General features: G+C 31.2%; 2 protein-coding genes across 2 annotated transcripts; both read right to left on the bottom strand.

Annotated features, from left to right (window-relative positions):
- Positions 1–1060: 1060 nt before the first annotated feature.
- LOC120072855 (protein SCO1 homolog 1, mitochondrial) lies at positions 1061–4460 on the bottom strand. Its single transcript, XM_039025375.1, has 7 exons — positions 4230–4460; positions 3654–3830; positions 3463–3553; positions 2618–2830; positions 1832–1918; positions 1608–1740; positions 1061–1515 (listed from the first exon to the last, which is right to left on the bottom strand). The coding sequence occupies exons 1-7, from the start codon at positions 4377–4379 to the stop codon at positions 1404–1406; spliced, it is 963 nt and encodes a 320-aa protein (XP_038881303.1). The 5' UTR covers positions 4380–4460; the 3' UTR covers positions 1061–1403.
- A 2916-nt stretch (positions 4461–7376) lies between these two features.
- LOC120074187 (protein trichome birefringence-like 3) lies at positions 7377–11877 on the bottom strand. Its single transcript, XM_039027231.1, has 6 exons — positions 11589–11877; positions 11046–11286; positions 10783–10954; positions 9502–9701; positions 8938–9096; positions 7377–7903 (listed from the first exon to the last, which is right to left on the bottom strand). Exons 1-6 carry the CDS (start codon positions 11791–11793, stop codon positions 7570–7572), a joined length of 1311 nt encoding a protein of 436 aa, XP_038883159.1. The 5' UTR covers positions 11794–11877; the 3' UTR covers positions 7377–7569.
- Positions 11878–15977: the final 4100 nt, after the last annotated feature.

The following is a 15977-nucleotide window of genomic DNA, read 5'->3' as shown; positions in this document are numbered from 1 at the left end:
CCCACGGTTGGAAGGGACAAATGCTCCCTCTAAATCCAATTTTGATTATCATTGGATTTATAGTCTAATTTAAGGCTTTGCTTATGATTTTGTGGTAATCTACAATGGCACATTACTGGATGAACAAACTCCTTCCATAATGGCATCTTTAATACGCTGGCTTGACTCTCTATTTGGAACTCTCAAATTTCTTTACCAAGTCGGTAATCTCGAACGTTATGAGATGAGTTTGCTCACCACTGAGTGTTTGTTTAAGTAGTATTAGTGTACATTGAGATTTTAAAACGGTTAAAATCATCTTTAGTATGTTTAAAATTAGTTTTAATTGTACATTTTGTAAAATTTAGTCCCTATATTTTAGGATTTAGTCTTCAATGGTTTGAAAAAATCCTTTTCTATGGTAAAAAGAATTGTTTTGTTTATGAACGGTGAGGATTAAATCATAGAAATTATTTAAGCTTTTATCAAACCATATGTACAAAATTTCAACTTCCAAAATCACGAGGGCTAAACATATAGACTAAATTTGTAGATTAACCTAGAAATTACATGTAAACATGCTTCTAATGGTTAATTTTGAAGGGTATGACAAGGTTTAGAATGAAAAAGGAAAGTTTTGAAAATGTATTGGAGTGATTTGAACCACAAAATGTGAATGATCTTAAAATCACTTCAGTTTGCCCTTAATAATTGATATAATGAGTGCATCTATGAACGGATTAATTAAGTTGGTTTAGTACGAACCTCATTACGGTCTAAGCTTATTATGTCAAATTTAGGTTGGATGGATTTTGAGAAGTTGGAAAAAGGAACTGAACATAAGAAACTGAAACTTCTTTCCAGATTAGCAAATCACAAACAGAAGGTGACTCCTATTATTATATAATACTTCTCATTGATCGACACACTAAAGCGCAATAGTCATCCAGAGTTTAAACATCAAAACTCCTGAACACGAAATTTCACATTTTTTGATTTAGTAAATTTAATTTTTTTTAGCTATTTTTAAAAAATAATGAAAGACTCAAAGCCCAAAGTTACCGGAATCGAGCCAACATTATCCAAAAAAGTGACGGTTTTCTCCTTTTTATTCGGTTGATATCATTGTAAAGCATGAAATCCTTGCCAGTGATTGGTCATCAATGGGATTTAAACCGCTAAAATGAACGGCATGTTGGATCAATGTTCAAGAAATGCTTGGTAAAGAAGGGAAACCAAGATAAAACAATATTATTAAGTAAGACAAGCCTATTGTTATAGGTATCAACCTGGCGACTCCAAATAAGCCCAGCAACCCGCTGTGAAAGCCATGCGATGAAAAATACTCGAGTAGAAAATGACAAGTTCGAAAATCAACTGACCGGATTGAGGTAGTATAGTTGAAATTGGTTTGTAAAAGCTTTCTATTTCTTGTACTGCTTTATCTCTTTGATAACACCATCTGCAAGTGAATCAACGTCGTTGTTTTTCCCAAAAAATTTTACAAATTCCATCTTCTCAGGACCCATTAAATACCTGCACCAAATTCCCCACCAGATTGTGAAAAAAACTTAACGTGTGATACTGATGACGGACTCAATTTGAAGTAAATTGGAACTGATACTTACATCACTATGGAGTGATCAACAAGATAATCTGAGTCTTCCTCTTCAGTCTTCATATAATAAACTCGATATGCCCGCGCTACATTCCGTATCTCATCCGTAGTCCCAGTCAGGCCAACCAAGTCCGGATGGAATTCTGTAACATTAGGGAAAAGATTATATTAATTTGGTATTGTCTAAAGGCTAAACAAGTATGACTAACAGATGGAGAACTGACTCCTACATACCTTTGACATATTCCCGCACTTGTTCGACCGTATCTCTCTCAGGATCAACAGAGATGAAAACAGGGACAATTTTGATTCCTGCCTTTTCTGCTTCCAACAGAGAAAGACGAAACTATAAACAAACATAATTAGCTCAAGAATAAATGGCACGAAAAATTTAAGAAGTTTGTCAGAAAATTGTCACAAGAAATGTAACTGTTTTTTTTTTTTAAAAAAAAAAAAAAGAAAACATAATTATAAACAAAGGTACTGTTGATCGGAGGAAACTTTTGCTCATCAAAATATCAAACGGTCAGCAGAAGTCCTGACCATTAAACGCCACACATCTTTATCACAACTAACTAGGACAAAAGTAGAATAAAATTAACCAATAACAGTTTGTTTGAAAAAAATAAATAAAATAAAAATAAAACCCAATAAAACAAAACGGTCATTTAGAAGATGCCCCAAGAAACTACATTAAGAACTTTTCATGTCTGCCATCATTATATTATGTTTATATCTATCAGATGTCACTGAAGGGACTATATATTTGTTAACATAAATATGAAAGACCAAACATATTTTTTCAAAGACTAGTTGAGAAACAGTTTCCTGTTTTCAAAACTGTTAGTAAGAACATAAATCAAATCATGTGAGTTATTTTGAGATTGCTATTCACAAGTCCAGTGTTTGGATTTGACGAAACAAGGCATCTGGGAGAAATAAGCTAAAGCGAAAGCAAACGATAACTGATCTTTCAGGAAAAGTAACTCCAACAAGTGTGTGGAAGAGCAAATGACTAACTGATTTTATCAACTGCAGCAGCTAGCTTTTGTAGCTCATCTGGGCAGATATCGGGACAGTGAGTGAAGCCAAAATATACCAATGTCCATTTCCCAAAAAAGTCTTTTTCTGTGACCTGCTTCCCATCATGATTAACAAGTTTAAATGGGCCCCCAATAGCTGCTTTTCCTACTGACGGTCCTTGTTTGACTTCTGTGGAAGCCTTGTTTATTTCTGTTAATTAGAAGAAGAATAATCAAATCATGCATGCAAACTCAGAGGAACAACATTGAAATAAAATCGTACATCAACGCACATTATGCCCCAACTACCAAAAGCAACCCATGCATCTTGCTAAATGTTTTCCAACAAGTTACATTCTACAGTAACCCTTATAGCGAATAGTTCCAGTTACAAAAAATTGGTAAAATGACTAACAAAATGTACTCAAAGCTAGATAATAGATGATAAATCTAATAATGACGCTGGAAATGAACCATGAAACCAAATAACTACCCACATGGAAGCAGCAAGATCAAAAAAGGAATTGGTTAGGTCAGGTGAAGAGTCTTATTTCATATGAGTAGCACATAGCTTGTAGAAAATACAAAATAAAGTCATGTTTGAATTAGAAGGAAAAGTTAATTCAAGATTTTCTACTGTACAATACCTATAAGCCATGTTATGATTTGACAACAAAGCAATAGCAAGAACAATAGCAATATACAATGTATTAAGGGGCAAACCCCCACATTTTGCTTGTTCAAGAGACCTCTTCGAATAAACATTGCTTGGAAGATTTTCTTCTTTTAGAAAACGGGGTGCAGAATATTTATTCCACTCAGGCACTCACCATAGTAGTCTACCTTCGATATGACGTTTCTTTTCCCTGTCATAATAGAAAACCAGTCCCGCTCCGGTGGCAACCAGCAAAAGAAAACTCAACCATGATACCGGCTGCAAGGAGAGAGTCAATCAACTCGAAACAATCAAATCTCAAGAAGAAGGCTATAGATGATTGTAGAAAGTCCATTAGAAAAGCTAAAGGCAACCATACCCCACCACGAACAGGTTTTCCAGCATCCTGACCCTGATTTGATTTCCCCGATTTGTTCCCTTCACTAGAATTGGACTCTACCGGTTTCTCGGAGGCTGGGTTTTGAGAATCAGCAGTAGTAGAAGCGGTACTATTAAGCCGTCTTATATACGTAGCTAGAAAGTTTATTCCAAGCCCCTAAGAATGAAGAGGGAACTCAATTGGAAAGAAAAATACTCATAAAGAGAAATGCTAAACACAATTCTCGTAGTATAACCTCTATCGACGGTGACAATTGAGAATTTAAGAAAAAAACGAAGAAAAAGAATTCAGAGTATCGTCGCGCCAGGAATTTAAACAATTTCCTCATTGTTACTTCCCTATCATCAACCAAAAATTCTAGGCCCGAAATAAGGCAGCGTACAGCCTACGATCATTCGCTAAATTGTTGATTGAAGCGATTAATCATTAGTATCGTGTAAATTTCACTGAAAAACTGGATCTTTAACTTAAGCATGACTTCTTTACAAACATCATCCCACAATACAAAGCAAACATTAGGGCAGAAAGTTAATCAAAATGGATAAGTAAACCAACCGAATGAAGGGGAAAAGGTGGATCATGAAGATTCGCGCCCTCTATAACGCAAGACGAAGGCGAAAGAGAATGTAACCTCAGCCAGTGCAAAGAGAGACTGCGATTTGCGTAATGGAAATGCTTCGCACTCCTAGAAATAATGGTCGCCATTGTCAAACTGCAAAATCTCGTAAAACCCTGAAATATGGAAATGGCTTTCGGAAACCCTCGTCGCCGGAATTTGGAGGGAAGGCGGCAGGCTATTTATTGGTAAAACTTTTGGATCATTATGAATGGGCTTCTTTATGGGCCGGATCCATTCATCAACTCGGGAAGTCGGGGACTAAAATTTAACGAAAATTTGTAAATAAAAATAATAATAATACGTAGGGTGGGAAATCCAACTTCCGACTTGAAGATTGATAAATATAAATATTATAAGGGTGTTTGGCTCACCAACATGAGTTAAGTTGAGTTGGTATAAACTCAATCTTTGGTTAACCGATTTTAAATGTTAGGTGGAGTTGAATTGATATATTTTAACAACTCACCCCAATTTTTCATTCTTCTAATATTCTCAATAGCTTCATTCATCGACTACTATCGGCGATATTGCTGTCACACTCTAGAAACTAACTCCAAGTCCCGACAACTCTAATGACAACTCCGGTAACCTAATTCCAATGACCACCTTCACATGACCAACTTCGACGACCAATTTTGGGCTTTGACAACTACCTCCAACAAACACAAACTCCGATGACCAACTCCGACAAATCATCTTTGTAAGCACCGACAACCACTTCTGACTACAGACTCTTACGAAAGTTATCTTTGATGACCATCTTCGAGCGAACAACTCTGACGACCAACTTTGGGTTTTGACAACCACAGAAACTCTGGCAACTAATTCCAATATCACCTTCATGCGACCAACTTCAAGCTCCGAAAACTACCTCCGATTACAAACTCCAGCGAAAACCATATTTTATTATCTACTTCAATGAGACCACCTTCGCGTGACTAACTATGATGTGGGGTTCCGAAAACTGCTTTCGACGAAAAATTTCGACAATCAATTCCAATACCACCTTCATGCGACCAACTTCAAACTCCGACAACCATTTACAACTACAAACTCCAACGAAAATTATCTTTGATAATCAACTTCGACAACCCTTTTCGACTATTATAAGACCGATAACTGTTAAAACATGTTGTGGGGCTATTGATTATATAAATAATAGTATTTTCTTTACATTAACTTTAAGTACAATATTTATACGTAGAAATTTGTATAGCATATTTTTGTTTAATTAAATTCACGTATCAAATGAGTATTAAAAATATTTGGAAAAGTATGTATGTAGTCGAATAATATGTAACACATAACAAAAAAGATTAAAAAAACCATAAAATGAAGTTTGTTTCCTTCAACATTTTATGGCAAAAAATAGTGAAAATTGAGATTTGTTCTTTGATGATCATCCAAATTTGGAGGAATTGAAAATAAAACTGTTCCAATTATAAAAAAAACTTATGACAAAGTAAAAATATAAAACAACAATAGGAAGAAGAAGAAAAAGAAGAAGAAGGTGATGATGAAATTCATTGAGAAAATTAGAAATCAAAAGTTTTGACTTCTTTTTGGTTTCCTATTTTATTTAATTATATTATTGTAAGAAATGTAATAAGTTAATTATTGTTGATTAAAAAAGAAAGAAAGAAAGAAAGAAAAATTTTAAAAAATAAAATAACAAAAATTGCAATTCATATTTTATTCACCACAGAGGTATAAATATTGAATAAAAAAGTTTCAAAATAAAAATAGTCATCATAAAAACAATTATTTAGAGTTAAAAAAATTGTATTATATACTCCAGACATATGAACTCAACTTTGCACTTCAAATACAAACATATAAACTTAGACTAAATAACTCTACATCCCAAGCACCAAGATATGAACTCCACAGACATATGAACGCAAGACATCATATCTCAACTTAGCACCCCAAATAGCTATATGTGTTATTTAATTTTGTGGCCGTTTTATTGTTACAAATCTCATAATCATTTGATGGTTACAAATCTAATATTTTAAAATCGCTTGATCTTTACAGATCTAATATATATATATATATATATATATATATATATTTATCTATTTATTTATTTGAATTTTTCAATAATCAGAGGACAATGCTTCAAATTTGGATACACATATTTATTTTTCTCTCTATTTACTATCTTGTTTATTTTCTCCGAGCAAAAGTTTTTCTTTGATTCATACTCTTTTCGGAGTGCTCGTCTATCAATAGCGTTGTATTAATGTTGGGAGCAACTAACTTGAGACGATTAGCATTGAAGTTGTATCACAATTGTTTTCAAAACAGTGGTCATGCCATGACACAACAACTAATTTGATTTTTACATTATGCTCATTCTACACTATTAATCTTAAAATTTTCAATTGAATTGAGTTTGAGTTTAGTTCTAATATGACATATACAATTTAAATTTTTTAATTTTCATCTTTATTAATGTTTGGTCAAATATTGTGATTAGTACAAACGACTATCATATTAAACGTGACACATATTCCAATTATATTACAATGAACTAGTATTTTCTAGTAACGATCAATTCTATCGAAATTGCATAAATCAAATTAAAATTTCTAAATCCCATAATAATCAAATTAAAACTACCCTTAATTTTCAGACTATAAAAAGTAAGATCCCATTTGTCAACCATTTTATTTTTTTAATATAAATTCCATGAACACTACGTTTACCTATAAATATCTTCCCATTGTTATTTACTTTTCATTAATGGTTTAAAAAACCAAATCAAGTTATGAGAACTAAAAAAAGTAGCTCTCAAAATGTTGTTTCAAAAAGTTGTTTTTGGAATTTAGAATTTGACTACGAATTCAATTATTGTATTTAAGAAAGATAGAAATTATTGTAAAAAAAATTATGAATAAAATAGATTTAATTTTTTTTAAAAAAATCTAAATAGCTATGAAGCGATAGTTGAAGTAATACATTTACAAAAGCATAGACATAAAATTAAAACAAAACTCATGAAATTTTCAAAATGGCATACTCTCCCCCCTTCAATAAATACCAATTTTCCACCATTTCCCATAAAAATAATTTACACATTTACCAAACCACATTCCAAATTCCTTATTTCACCAACCAACAAAAGGGGAAAAAAAAGGAAAACAATTTGTTGAATAAAACCTTTGAACATTTGATGCTCCCAAGATTTGGTACAATGTTTTTTTTTTTTGCCAAATGGGGCTCAAACTTTTGTTTAATTTGGTTTTGGGTTTATATTACATTATATATTAGCTATAAATGTGCGAAAAGTATTTGATTCCAAGTATCGGGGACGCCGGGAAGGCACCAGTGAATGCAGTCGGCGTGGTGGAGAGGATCCGCCTTTTGCTCCGCCGTCAGCAGCTTGCCGCCGGTTTCGGTGAAGACGGAGGTATGGGCGTCGATTCGGTAGTCGGAAAGTTGCGTAATGTTGATGAATGTGACGGGGACTTTCATTTTGTGAACTATTTTAGAGACCACACTCATCATTCCTTTGTCGGACCCACTTCCCCAGAATTTCTTCTTCTTTATTGGCTTTGTTTCGTTGAAGCATTTGCTCCCATTCACTCTTCCCCAATCCATACTCCTATTCAATACTACATCTTATTAAATTTTCTTCACGTCTATTTCTACTTATCACTTTAATTATAAAATTAAAAAAAAAAATAGTTTAGGTACTTTTAGTTTTAGTTCATTTGAGTCTATAAATTTTCAAAATGTTCATTTTAGTCTTTTTTTTTTTTTTTTTCCCTTCTTTTAACTCTGTTTCATTTTAGTCCTTATATTTTCAAGAAGTTCATTTTGGTCCTTATACTTTTAAAAAGTAATAATTTTGATCCATTCATTTTCATTTTCGTTTCATTTTTAAGGGATCAAAATGATCGTTTTTTTTAAGTTTAAGGATCAAAATGAACCAAAAGTTAAAAGTATAAGGACTAAAATTAATAACCTTTCATTTTTGTGATCGACAGGTCATTGAATTTTTACCTTTTTGTCTTATAAGTCATTAGCCTATTATACATTTTCTAATATTCAAGGATTTGTTAGACACAAAATTGAAATTTTAGAGTCTCATTAGATGTAAAATTCAATTACATACACATAGATGAGTTGATTTCTAAAAGTTTTGAATATATCAACATATTAGAGACACACTGATTTTTTTAAAAATTTGAGTAATCTATTAGACACATAGTCAAAGATTCATAGACGACACTTTTAGACCTTATTTGGTAACTATTTTGTTGTTTATTTTTTGTTTTTCTTTTTAAAATCAAACCTATTTTCTCTCATTTTCTTACAATGATTTGCATATTTCTATAGTACAATGGTTAAATTTCTAGCTAAATTCTAAAATTCAAAACCAAGTTTTAAAAAACTATTTTTTTAGTTTTCAAATTTTGACTTGATTTTTTAAATCACCAGCAAAAAGCAAATAACAAAAGAAGAAATTTGGAGCTAAAAGTAATATCTATGGACTTAATTTAAAAAAAATAAAAACTAGAAAACCAAATAATTATCCGACATGGTGAGAAAGTTTAGAAAAATTTCTGACGGTAGAGTAAAGTTATAATTAAAAAAGAAAGAGAAAAAGATGGAGAAAGGTAAAAGAGAAAAGACCTGGTGTGAGTTGGAGACATTGTTGTAAAGAAGACACGTGTCATATTTGGATTGACATTTGAATCAACCCAATTGGCCCAAGTCTTCAATCCCATTGTATAAGCAATTGGTGTATCAAATTCTTCATATCCTTCTTCTCCATTCTCAAACGATCCCCATCTACACATTCATTCCAAATTTTAATAATTCTACCATTTTAAACCTACACCAAATTTTAAAATAAGCTTTTAATCGATCCATAGATTTTTAGATTTTAGACTTCTATCTCTCAGTTTTTACTAATGTTCATTTTCGATTAATTAATTTAAAATAATCAGGATGTAGATTTTTTAGTACAACAAACGTGGAAATTAAGGATTGAACCTCCAATATCTAGGGTGAAAGATTTATTCATTATCGTTGAGTTAAACTCATTTTGACATGGATTTTTTTTAAAATTAATTTTAATAGGGATGAAAAATGAATAAAAAGTAATTTAATTCTCTTAAATTAACTAATAAAAATAAAACAACTTATCACTAATTTAATTCACTAGGAAAAAAGTGTAAGAGAGAGAGAGCTTACAAGGATTTAATTTTAACGCCACTCATCCACCAGACATAGGTATTGAAGACAAGAATATCAACATTAGTCCAATGTTTTGAATGATTTGCAACTGAGTCCACTCTCAATATTCTTTGCTTTGGATCTCCAATTATCGGATTGTCCGAATTTGAGTGCACCAGAAATGGGGCCCAATAGAACTCAATCCTAGCCTTGTATTCCTTAAAACCATATGCCATCCATCATTAATCAATTTTTTCTTTAAACAAATATAATTTAAATTACAAGTTTAATCCTTCCATTTTCGTGTATCCCGTCTATGTGTTTTTTTTCATAAATTTTCTAATTGAGATTTGTATTTTGAAATTTGTGTTCAATAGATGAACTTTAAAATACGTTATCAAAGTATCAATTTTGTGTTCTATAAAGTTATGTAATTTTCAATTTTGCCAATTTAATACTTTTTTAAAGTTAAAAGAAAAATCACTAATCAAATATAAAATTAAAAATTTATATTTCCACTAAACATAAAATTCAAAATCAATTATTATTATTTTTTTACGGTTTTTAATATTTAGAAATTTATTAGACACAAAATTAAACATTTAAGAACATGTTAGACATTTTTTAAAATTTAGGGATCAAATAGATAAAACTTTGGAAGTTCAGAGACTAAACTTATAATTTAATTAAAATAAAATATTAGTACTAAATTTATAAAGTTATGCCAATTTTTACTTCTAAAATAACAAATTCATCAAATTGCAATCCTAGATAAGTGTAGCGACCTTAAATTTGAAAAGTGTTCCAGTTTTATTTTCTATTAAGTATATGACTAGATTCTGATAGTTGTATTAGTTAAAGAATTTAAATCCATTTTTTTTAGAAAATAATTAATTTATATGACTAGATTCTAAGAATTGTATTAGTTAAAGAATTCAAATTAAATTTTATGAATAAATCAATTTAATTTTTAAACTCACTCAAATGTAAAAAATTAATGTATAATAGTGAGAAATGCTAGCATAAAGGAGTGGTAGTAGAATAATTGTATTGATATATATTTCTTTGCTTAAGATATTAATTAATACAATTCTAAAAAGATTGTTAAATACCATTTTCATCTTTATAGTTTGAGACTTGGATCAATTTGAGTTTCAAACTCATTTTCAGTTCCTTTATTTTTTTAAAAAATCTTAAATGATTAAATTTAAGTTTTGAAATTAATGATTAAAATTAAACACTTTTTTTTTTTTAATAAAAAAAGAGAGGAAGAAATTAGAAAAATAGAACAAAGAGTACCTTAGCAGTGAAAACAGAGAGAAATCGGCCTCTCTTCATAGATTTTTTGTCTTCCGGAATCATCCACTCAACCATACAAACAAATGATTGCCACTGCCCACGTTGCAATGAATCCCCAACGAACATTAACCTTTTTCCCCTAAGCTTCTTCAGTGCAATCTCTGCATTAAATCTGTCATATCCAAACCAAATTCCATATCATTTCCCCAAATTTTGAACTCTACTTCCTCTCTTTACTTCAATTCACCAAAACACTCTCAAACCTTGGCAATGTGCAATCATCTGGTTGCCACTCCCATTGTTGGTAATCCGAATCCACCCGCCCGTTCTTCACACACGACACTTGTCGGTCGAGATACGGGCACGACCGGTCCGTGTACAATGGTTTGATCGACTGGTTAAAGACCCACTTCCCGTTCACTACGCTGCACTCCTCTGGGTCGAACTCGAACCGATCGTCCATCAATGGGTCTCTCCACCGCTCCTCCGTCATCGACTTCTCCCCTACATGGAAATGTAAAGGAGTTAGGGACAAAATGAAAGAAAGAGAGGAAAAAATTGCTGAGAATAATTTTTTTTTACTGTTAGTTGAATTGCAACTAATTTTTTTTTAAGTCAAATTTTAAAATTGAGGCAGGTATAGATTTTGGAATATAAAATTAGTTGATTCTATATCTGATGGAATAAATGATATGTGACTCTTTGTTTAGGATTACATCATGGAATTGGAAGGATGTAACTCTAAACGATGAGTCGTATATCATTTATTTCAATAATATTTAATAAGGTCAGATGATAAAACCTACTTGTTTTGGAGGGGGAGGATTTTCGGGGGCACGACTTGAGTTTGGAAATAGAGATGGACGAGAAGAAAGTGATGCCCTCGGTGTGAAAGAGAACGAGGAAGGCGAAGGCACAGAGGATGACGATGAGGAAGGGGAGGTGAGGCTTGAGTCGGGCGACCGAGGGCTTGGCCATGAGGGCGGAGGGAGATGGCGCCCACAAGCTCATAGAGGAAAGAAGAAGAAAAGAAAAGAAAGAGATATAGCTAGCAAGGTTGAGGAGAGAATGAAGAGGATTAGGAGGTTATTTTAGGAGAATTTGAGGTAATATTTTATGGGTGTGTTTTGAGTAGGAGTGAAGCTAAAGAAAAGTGTGGTTGGCCTTTTGAGTTTTATTAGCTCTTCTTTATGTAGGTTAAGAGGAGGTGGGGTGGGTGGGTTGAGAGGCAAATGTCTTAAGCTTCTTCTAATGGATTTTTTTAATTTATTTTTTGAGGTCCAATTGGTTAATTTCTCTCTCAAAGCAGATTCAGAATCTTTTCATTTTGGTGAATGTATAAATATTTATGTTTTTTTTTAAGCTTTGAGGTCAATTTATGATATTATATGTATTATTTTCATGTAATATTATATTTCCACAGAAGTGTGGACTGAAAAAGACAAACATTCATTCTCCAAAAGGAAAAGGGGGAAAAATAAATAAATAAAAGAACATACATATGTCATACTTTTTTTTATTGGGTCAGCAAAGTCTTTCTACTTTTGAAATTCTTTTTAGAAATGGTTATTTTATTCCTGTCAAAAATAGTAGTCAATTGATTGCTTTTAAAATTATTTCCTTTGTTTTTTCTCTCAGAATTATTTCTTAATAAAAACAATCAATTTATATCTCCCAATTTTGAGTTGCAACCATTAAAATTTAATAATCATGTCAAGTTATTATTTTAAACTTTTATGAATGAATTAATTTAAAAAAATTATTAATGATCTATACCTATTTTTATTTAAAACTAGCTGAAAATCACTTAAAATTAAAAGTATTTCTCTTAGAATTTCATAAAAAATAACAAGAAAAATTATCAAGTAATTATTTCTAAATAAGCAAAGAAAAATGATGGAAGAAAATGGAAAAGCCGCTCATCATATTAATATAAGACTCTATTTGATTACAGTATTTTTCGCTAATTTATGTTTATTCTCCTACATGTGAAATTTATATTTTAATTGATATAATTATTAGTTTGAAATTTTTCATTTCATTTTTATATATCTATGTTTGTGTTCTCTTTTCCACTCTTTTCTTATAAATAATCTATTTATTATTATATAAAAAAGATAATTTTGATGAATAAATAGCAAAATCTATCCGTGATAGATTTCTATTAGTGATATGGTCAATCACTGATAGACTCCTATTTAGTGATATGGTTTATTACTAATAAATTTTGAGAGCTAGATCTAAATTTTACTATATTTATAAGTTTTTTTACATCGTATTTACAAATATTTTGAGTCTGATTGCTATATTTACAACTGTCCTTAAAAAGATCAAATTTTAGTTTTTAAAATTATGAATTTGTGAACGATGTTAACAAAAACGAATTTTGGCATATTGATGAAAAGATTCCAAAAAATGTTTGATCAAATGTCCATTGAAGAAAGATGGAGAAATTATCTTTAAAAAAGAGGGGTCAATTTCAAAATCACAAATTTGATGGTTTCTATTTCGTTAGTTTTTAGTTTTCTTCGTTTACAACCACCAATTCACTCACACATGCAGTGATTTTAATTCGTTAATGCTTTGTTTAATCATACTCTCTTTATTATTCTATATGTTTATTATTGGGAATGATTGAGAAATGAGAATACATTAATAATTTAATTTAATTACTTGAATTTAAAACAACCATTATTAAGTCTCCATTTTTTTGTTTTGAAGAAATGATTAAGTCTCCATTTTAAATCAATGGTAATTCAAAAAAAAAAAAAAAAAATCAAAACTATATATATTTTTTCAATTTCAAAGTTGACTCAGTTTTTTAAAAAGAAAACATGGTAAAAAGTGGACTACAAAACAAACAAACTTAAAATTTAAAGGGTTTTAGATGCTTGGGTTTCAGTAGTTAATTTGAACATAGTTCAATTAGTTTAGGTATGTATTCTCGACTCAAGAGTGGTTAGAGGTTTGGATGTATTCTCGACTCAAGAGTGGTTAGAGGTTCGGATCTTTCCACATTAATAAGTTACTTCTATTACCTTGTTACAAAAGTTGAAGTTTGTGTGTATATTTTAGGCTATGTTTAGTAACCATTTAATTTTTCAAAATTAAGCTTGTAAACATTATTTCACCAATAAGTTTAATTTTTTGTTATGTTATCCACTTTTCATTCATGTTCTCAAAAAACCAAGTCAAATTGTAAAAACTAGAAAAGGTAGTTAACAAAATTTTATTTTTATTTTTAGAATCAATTAAGAATTCAAGTTGTTTCTTAAAAAAAAAATGTGATAACCATATTATGGAATTTATGAGAGAACAAGACTAAATTAAAAAAATAAAACGAAAAACAAAATCAACCAATTCAGTAATCACAATTTAGTGATAACTTAAATTGGATTTGAATATGAACAAGGTTCAATCCGAGTATCGTTCAATGGGTACAACACCAAATTACCATTCCAAAATTTGATGGTTCAATATCTTATAAAACTTGGCTACTGACCCACTACACACTTGACACCTTAATTTAAAACTTGACATTTGACATATTACACAGGAATCAGTATAAAAACTCTACTTGTAGACATATTGCAATATCATATATGCATTACACGAATTATTGACAAGAGAAATGAATTTGGTTTAGCAAAGTTCGAAAATTACAACACGTTTTGAAAAAGAATTGAAGGGAAAGGTGTGAAATGAGAATAAAAGGAAATGAATTGGTAATGCAGCATTGTATTAAATCAAAAGCATTAAGCAGTACGCAAACTCCTCCATGATTTCATTTCCCAACAAAAGCTGTGATTTGATGAAAAGCCAAAAAATTTTCATTGAGGCCCCACGTCGAACACCTTGTGCTCATTTGGAATGGACCAATTAACCCACGCACCTCTTATATTATTCTCTTCACCCAATCCCATTCTCAAGCTTCAAGCTCAAGTTTCTTGGTTTCTTTATTGTTTTTTCAGAATCTGATAACGCCATTTCTGCCCATCAGACAAAAAGAAAAAAAAAAAATATCCCAAACAAATCCTTTAGTTTTGAGCTTTATTGGGCTCCCATGTATGAGCCAATGTGGCCAGTGGTGTGGTGATGAAAACTGAAAGCTATATTGCTTCTGGAGATCTAATTGAATGTGCGCCGGCTGCGGCATTATATGTACCAAATATGGAGCCCCTCAATCTGGCGTTCGACTTTTCTTGAAGGGATATTTGTTGTAATTAAAGATTTCAATATTGCCGTATATTGAGAATTTTTGTACGAACGACGTCTTTTAAAGGTTCAAATGAAAATTAGTTCAAAGTTTGGAAATAATAAATTTTGACATTTTACTTGCATTAGTACCATGTGAAGTTACTACTTTGACCTAAGAATGCACTTGTTAGGATTTTCACTCCTACTTCACGCTTCTCGCTCCCTTCTTACTCTTGCTCCTTCTATCCTCTTCAATTCGATTTTCTATCCTCCGAGAAAATGGTAGAGAGTGAAACGGCCATGGCATCTCACAAAGAGAACGAGTAAAATTGAAAAAAAAAACACAAATTGAAGTCAGTATTGATGGATGTCTTTATCAAATATTAGTATCATGGATATTTTTATAACTTATGTTTACTCTTAAACTAAGTTATGAATATTGTTATTAGTATTTCTATTCATATTGGACTAAAGATTTATTAACATTTTTATGTTTTATGAGCATTTATAACATATATCGAAGATATCAATAGATCTTTAATATCGATGTCACACCATTCAATTTACGAATATATCAACATATATTTTAATCCTTGGTTGTGGTGTAACCATAAATTATCAGTACCAAGTTAATCAATATTTGTCAATTGTGAGTACACTCCACTAAAGACCCACAACTGCACTCTTGTCACCACAGATACATTTTTGTGTCCATGGATATAGATCAATATCAGAAAGTTAGTCCTTCATGAGTGTTCGTAACTCCAACTGGATCAAATTACTGTTTCAACCTTGGATTACCTATGATTCCTTAAGTATCAATGCTTCTTTAATGAACAACCTGTTTATAATCCAACCAATAAACAGAAACCCCTATCGTAGGGTTGGCAACGGGGCCAAGGTCGGGGGAATTCTCTGTCCCTTTCCCCGCGGGGGGTATTTCCCCCCATCCCCGAATTTTATAAATAAATAAATAAATTAAATAAATAAATAAATAA

Source organism: Benincasa hispida, chromosome 3 (genome assembly GCF_009727055.1).
Source record: "Benincasa hispida cultivar B227 chromosome 3, ASM972705v1, whole genome shotgun sequence".
NCBI lineage: Eukaryota > Viridiplantae > Streptophyta > Magnoliopsida > Cucurbitales > Cucurbitaceae > Benincasa > Benincasa hispida.
The sequence above is the reverse complement of the archived record's forward strand: the minus strand, read 5'-3'. Positions and strand labels throughout refer to the sequence as shown.

Bases quoted from the DNA above. Each gene is read 5' to 3' on its own strand.
- LOC120072855 (XM_039025375.1), bottom strand. From the start codon at position 4,379: ATGGCGACCATTATTTCTAGGAGTGCGAAGCATTTCCATTACGCAAAT. The intron at 3,831-4,229 runs GTTGGTTTACTT...CTTCATTCTTAG, and splicing joins CACCTTTTCCCCTTCATTCG to GGGCTTGGAATAAACTTTCT. The intron at 1,516-1,607 runs GTAAGTATCAGT...AATTTGGTGCAG, and splicing joins GTTGATCACTCCATAGTGAT to GTATTTAATGGGTCCTGAGA.
- LOC120074187 (XM_039027231.1), bottom strand. From the start codon at position 11,793: ATGAGCTTGTGGGCGCCATCTCCCTCCGCCCTCATGGCCAAGCCCTCG. The intron at 11,287-11,588 runs GTAGGTTTTATC...ATTTCCATGTAG, and splicing joins ATCCTCCCCCTCCAAAACAA to GGGAGAAGTCGATGACGGAG. The intron at 9,702-10,782 runs GTACTCTTTGTT...TATGGTTTTAAG, and splicing joins TCTCTGTTTTCACTGCTAAG to GAATACAAGGCTAGGATTGA.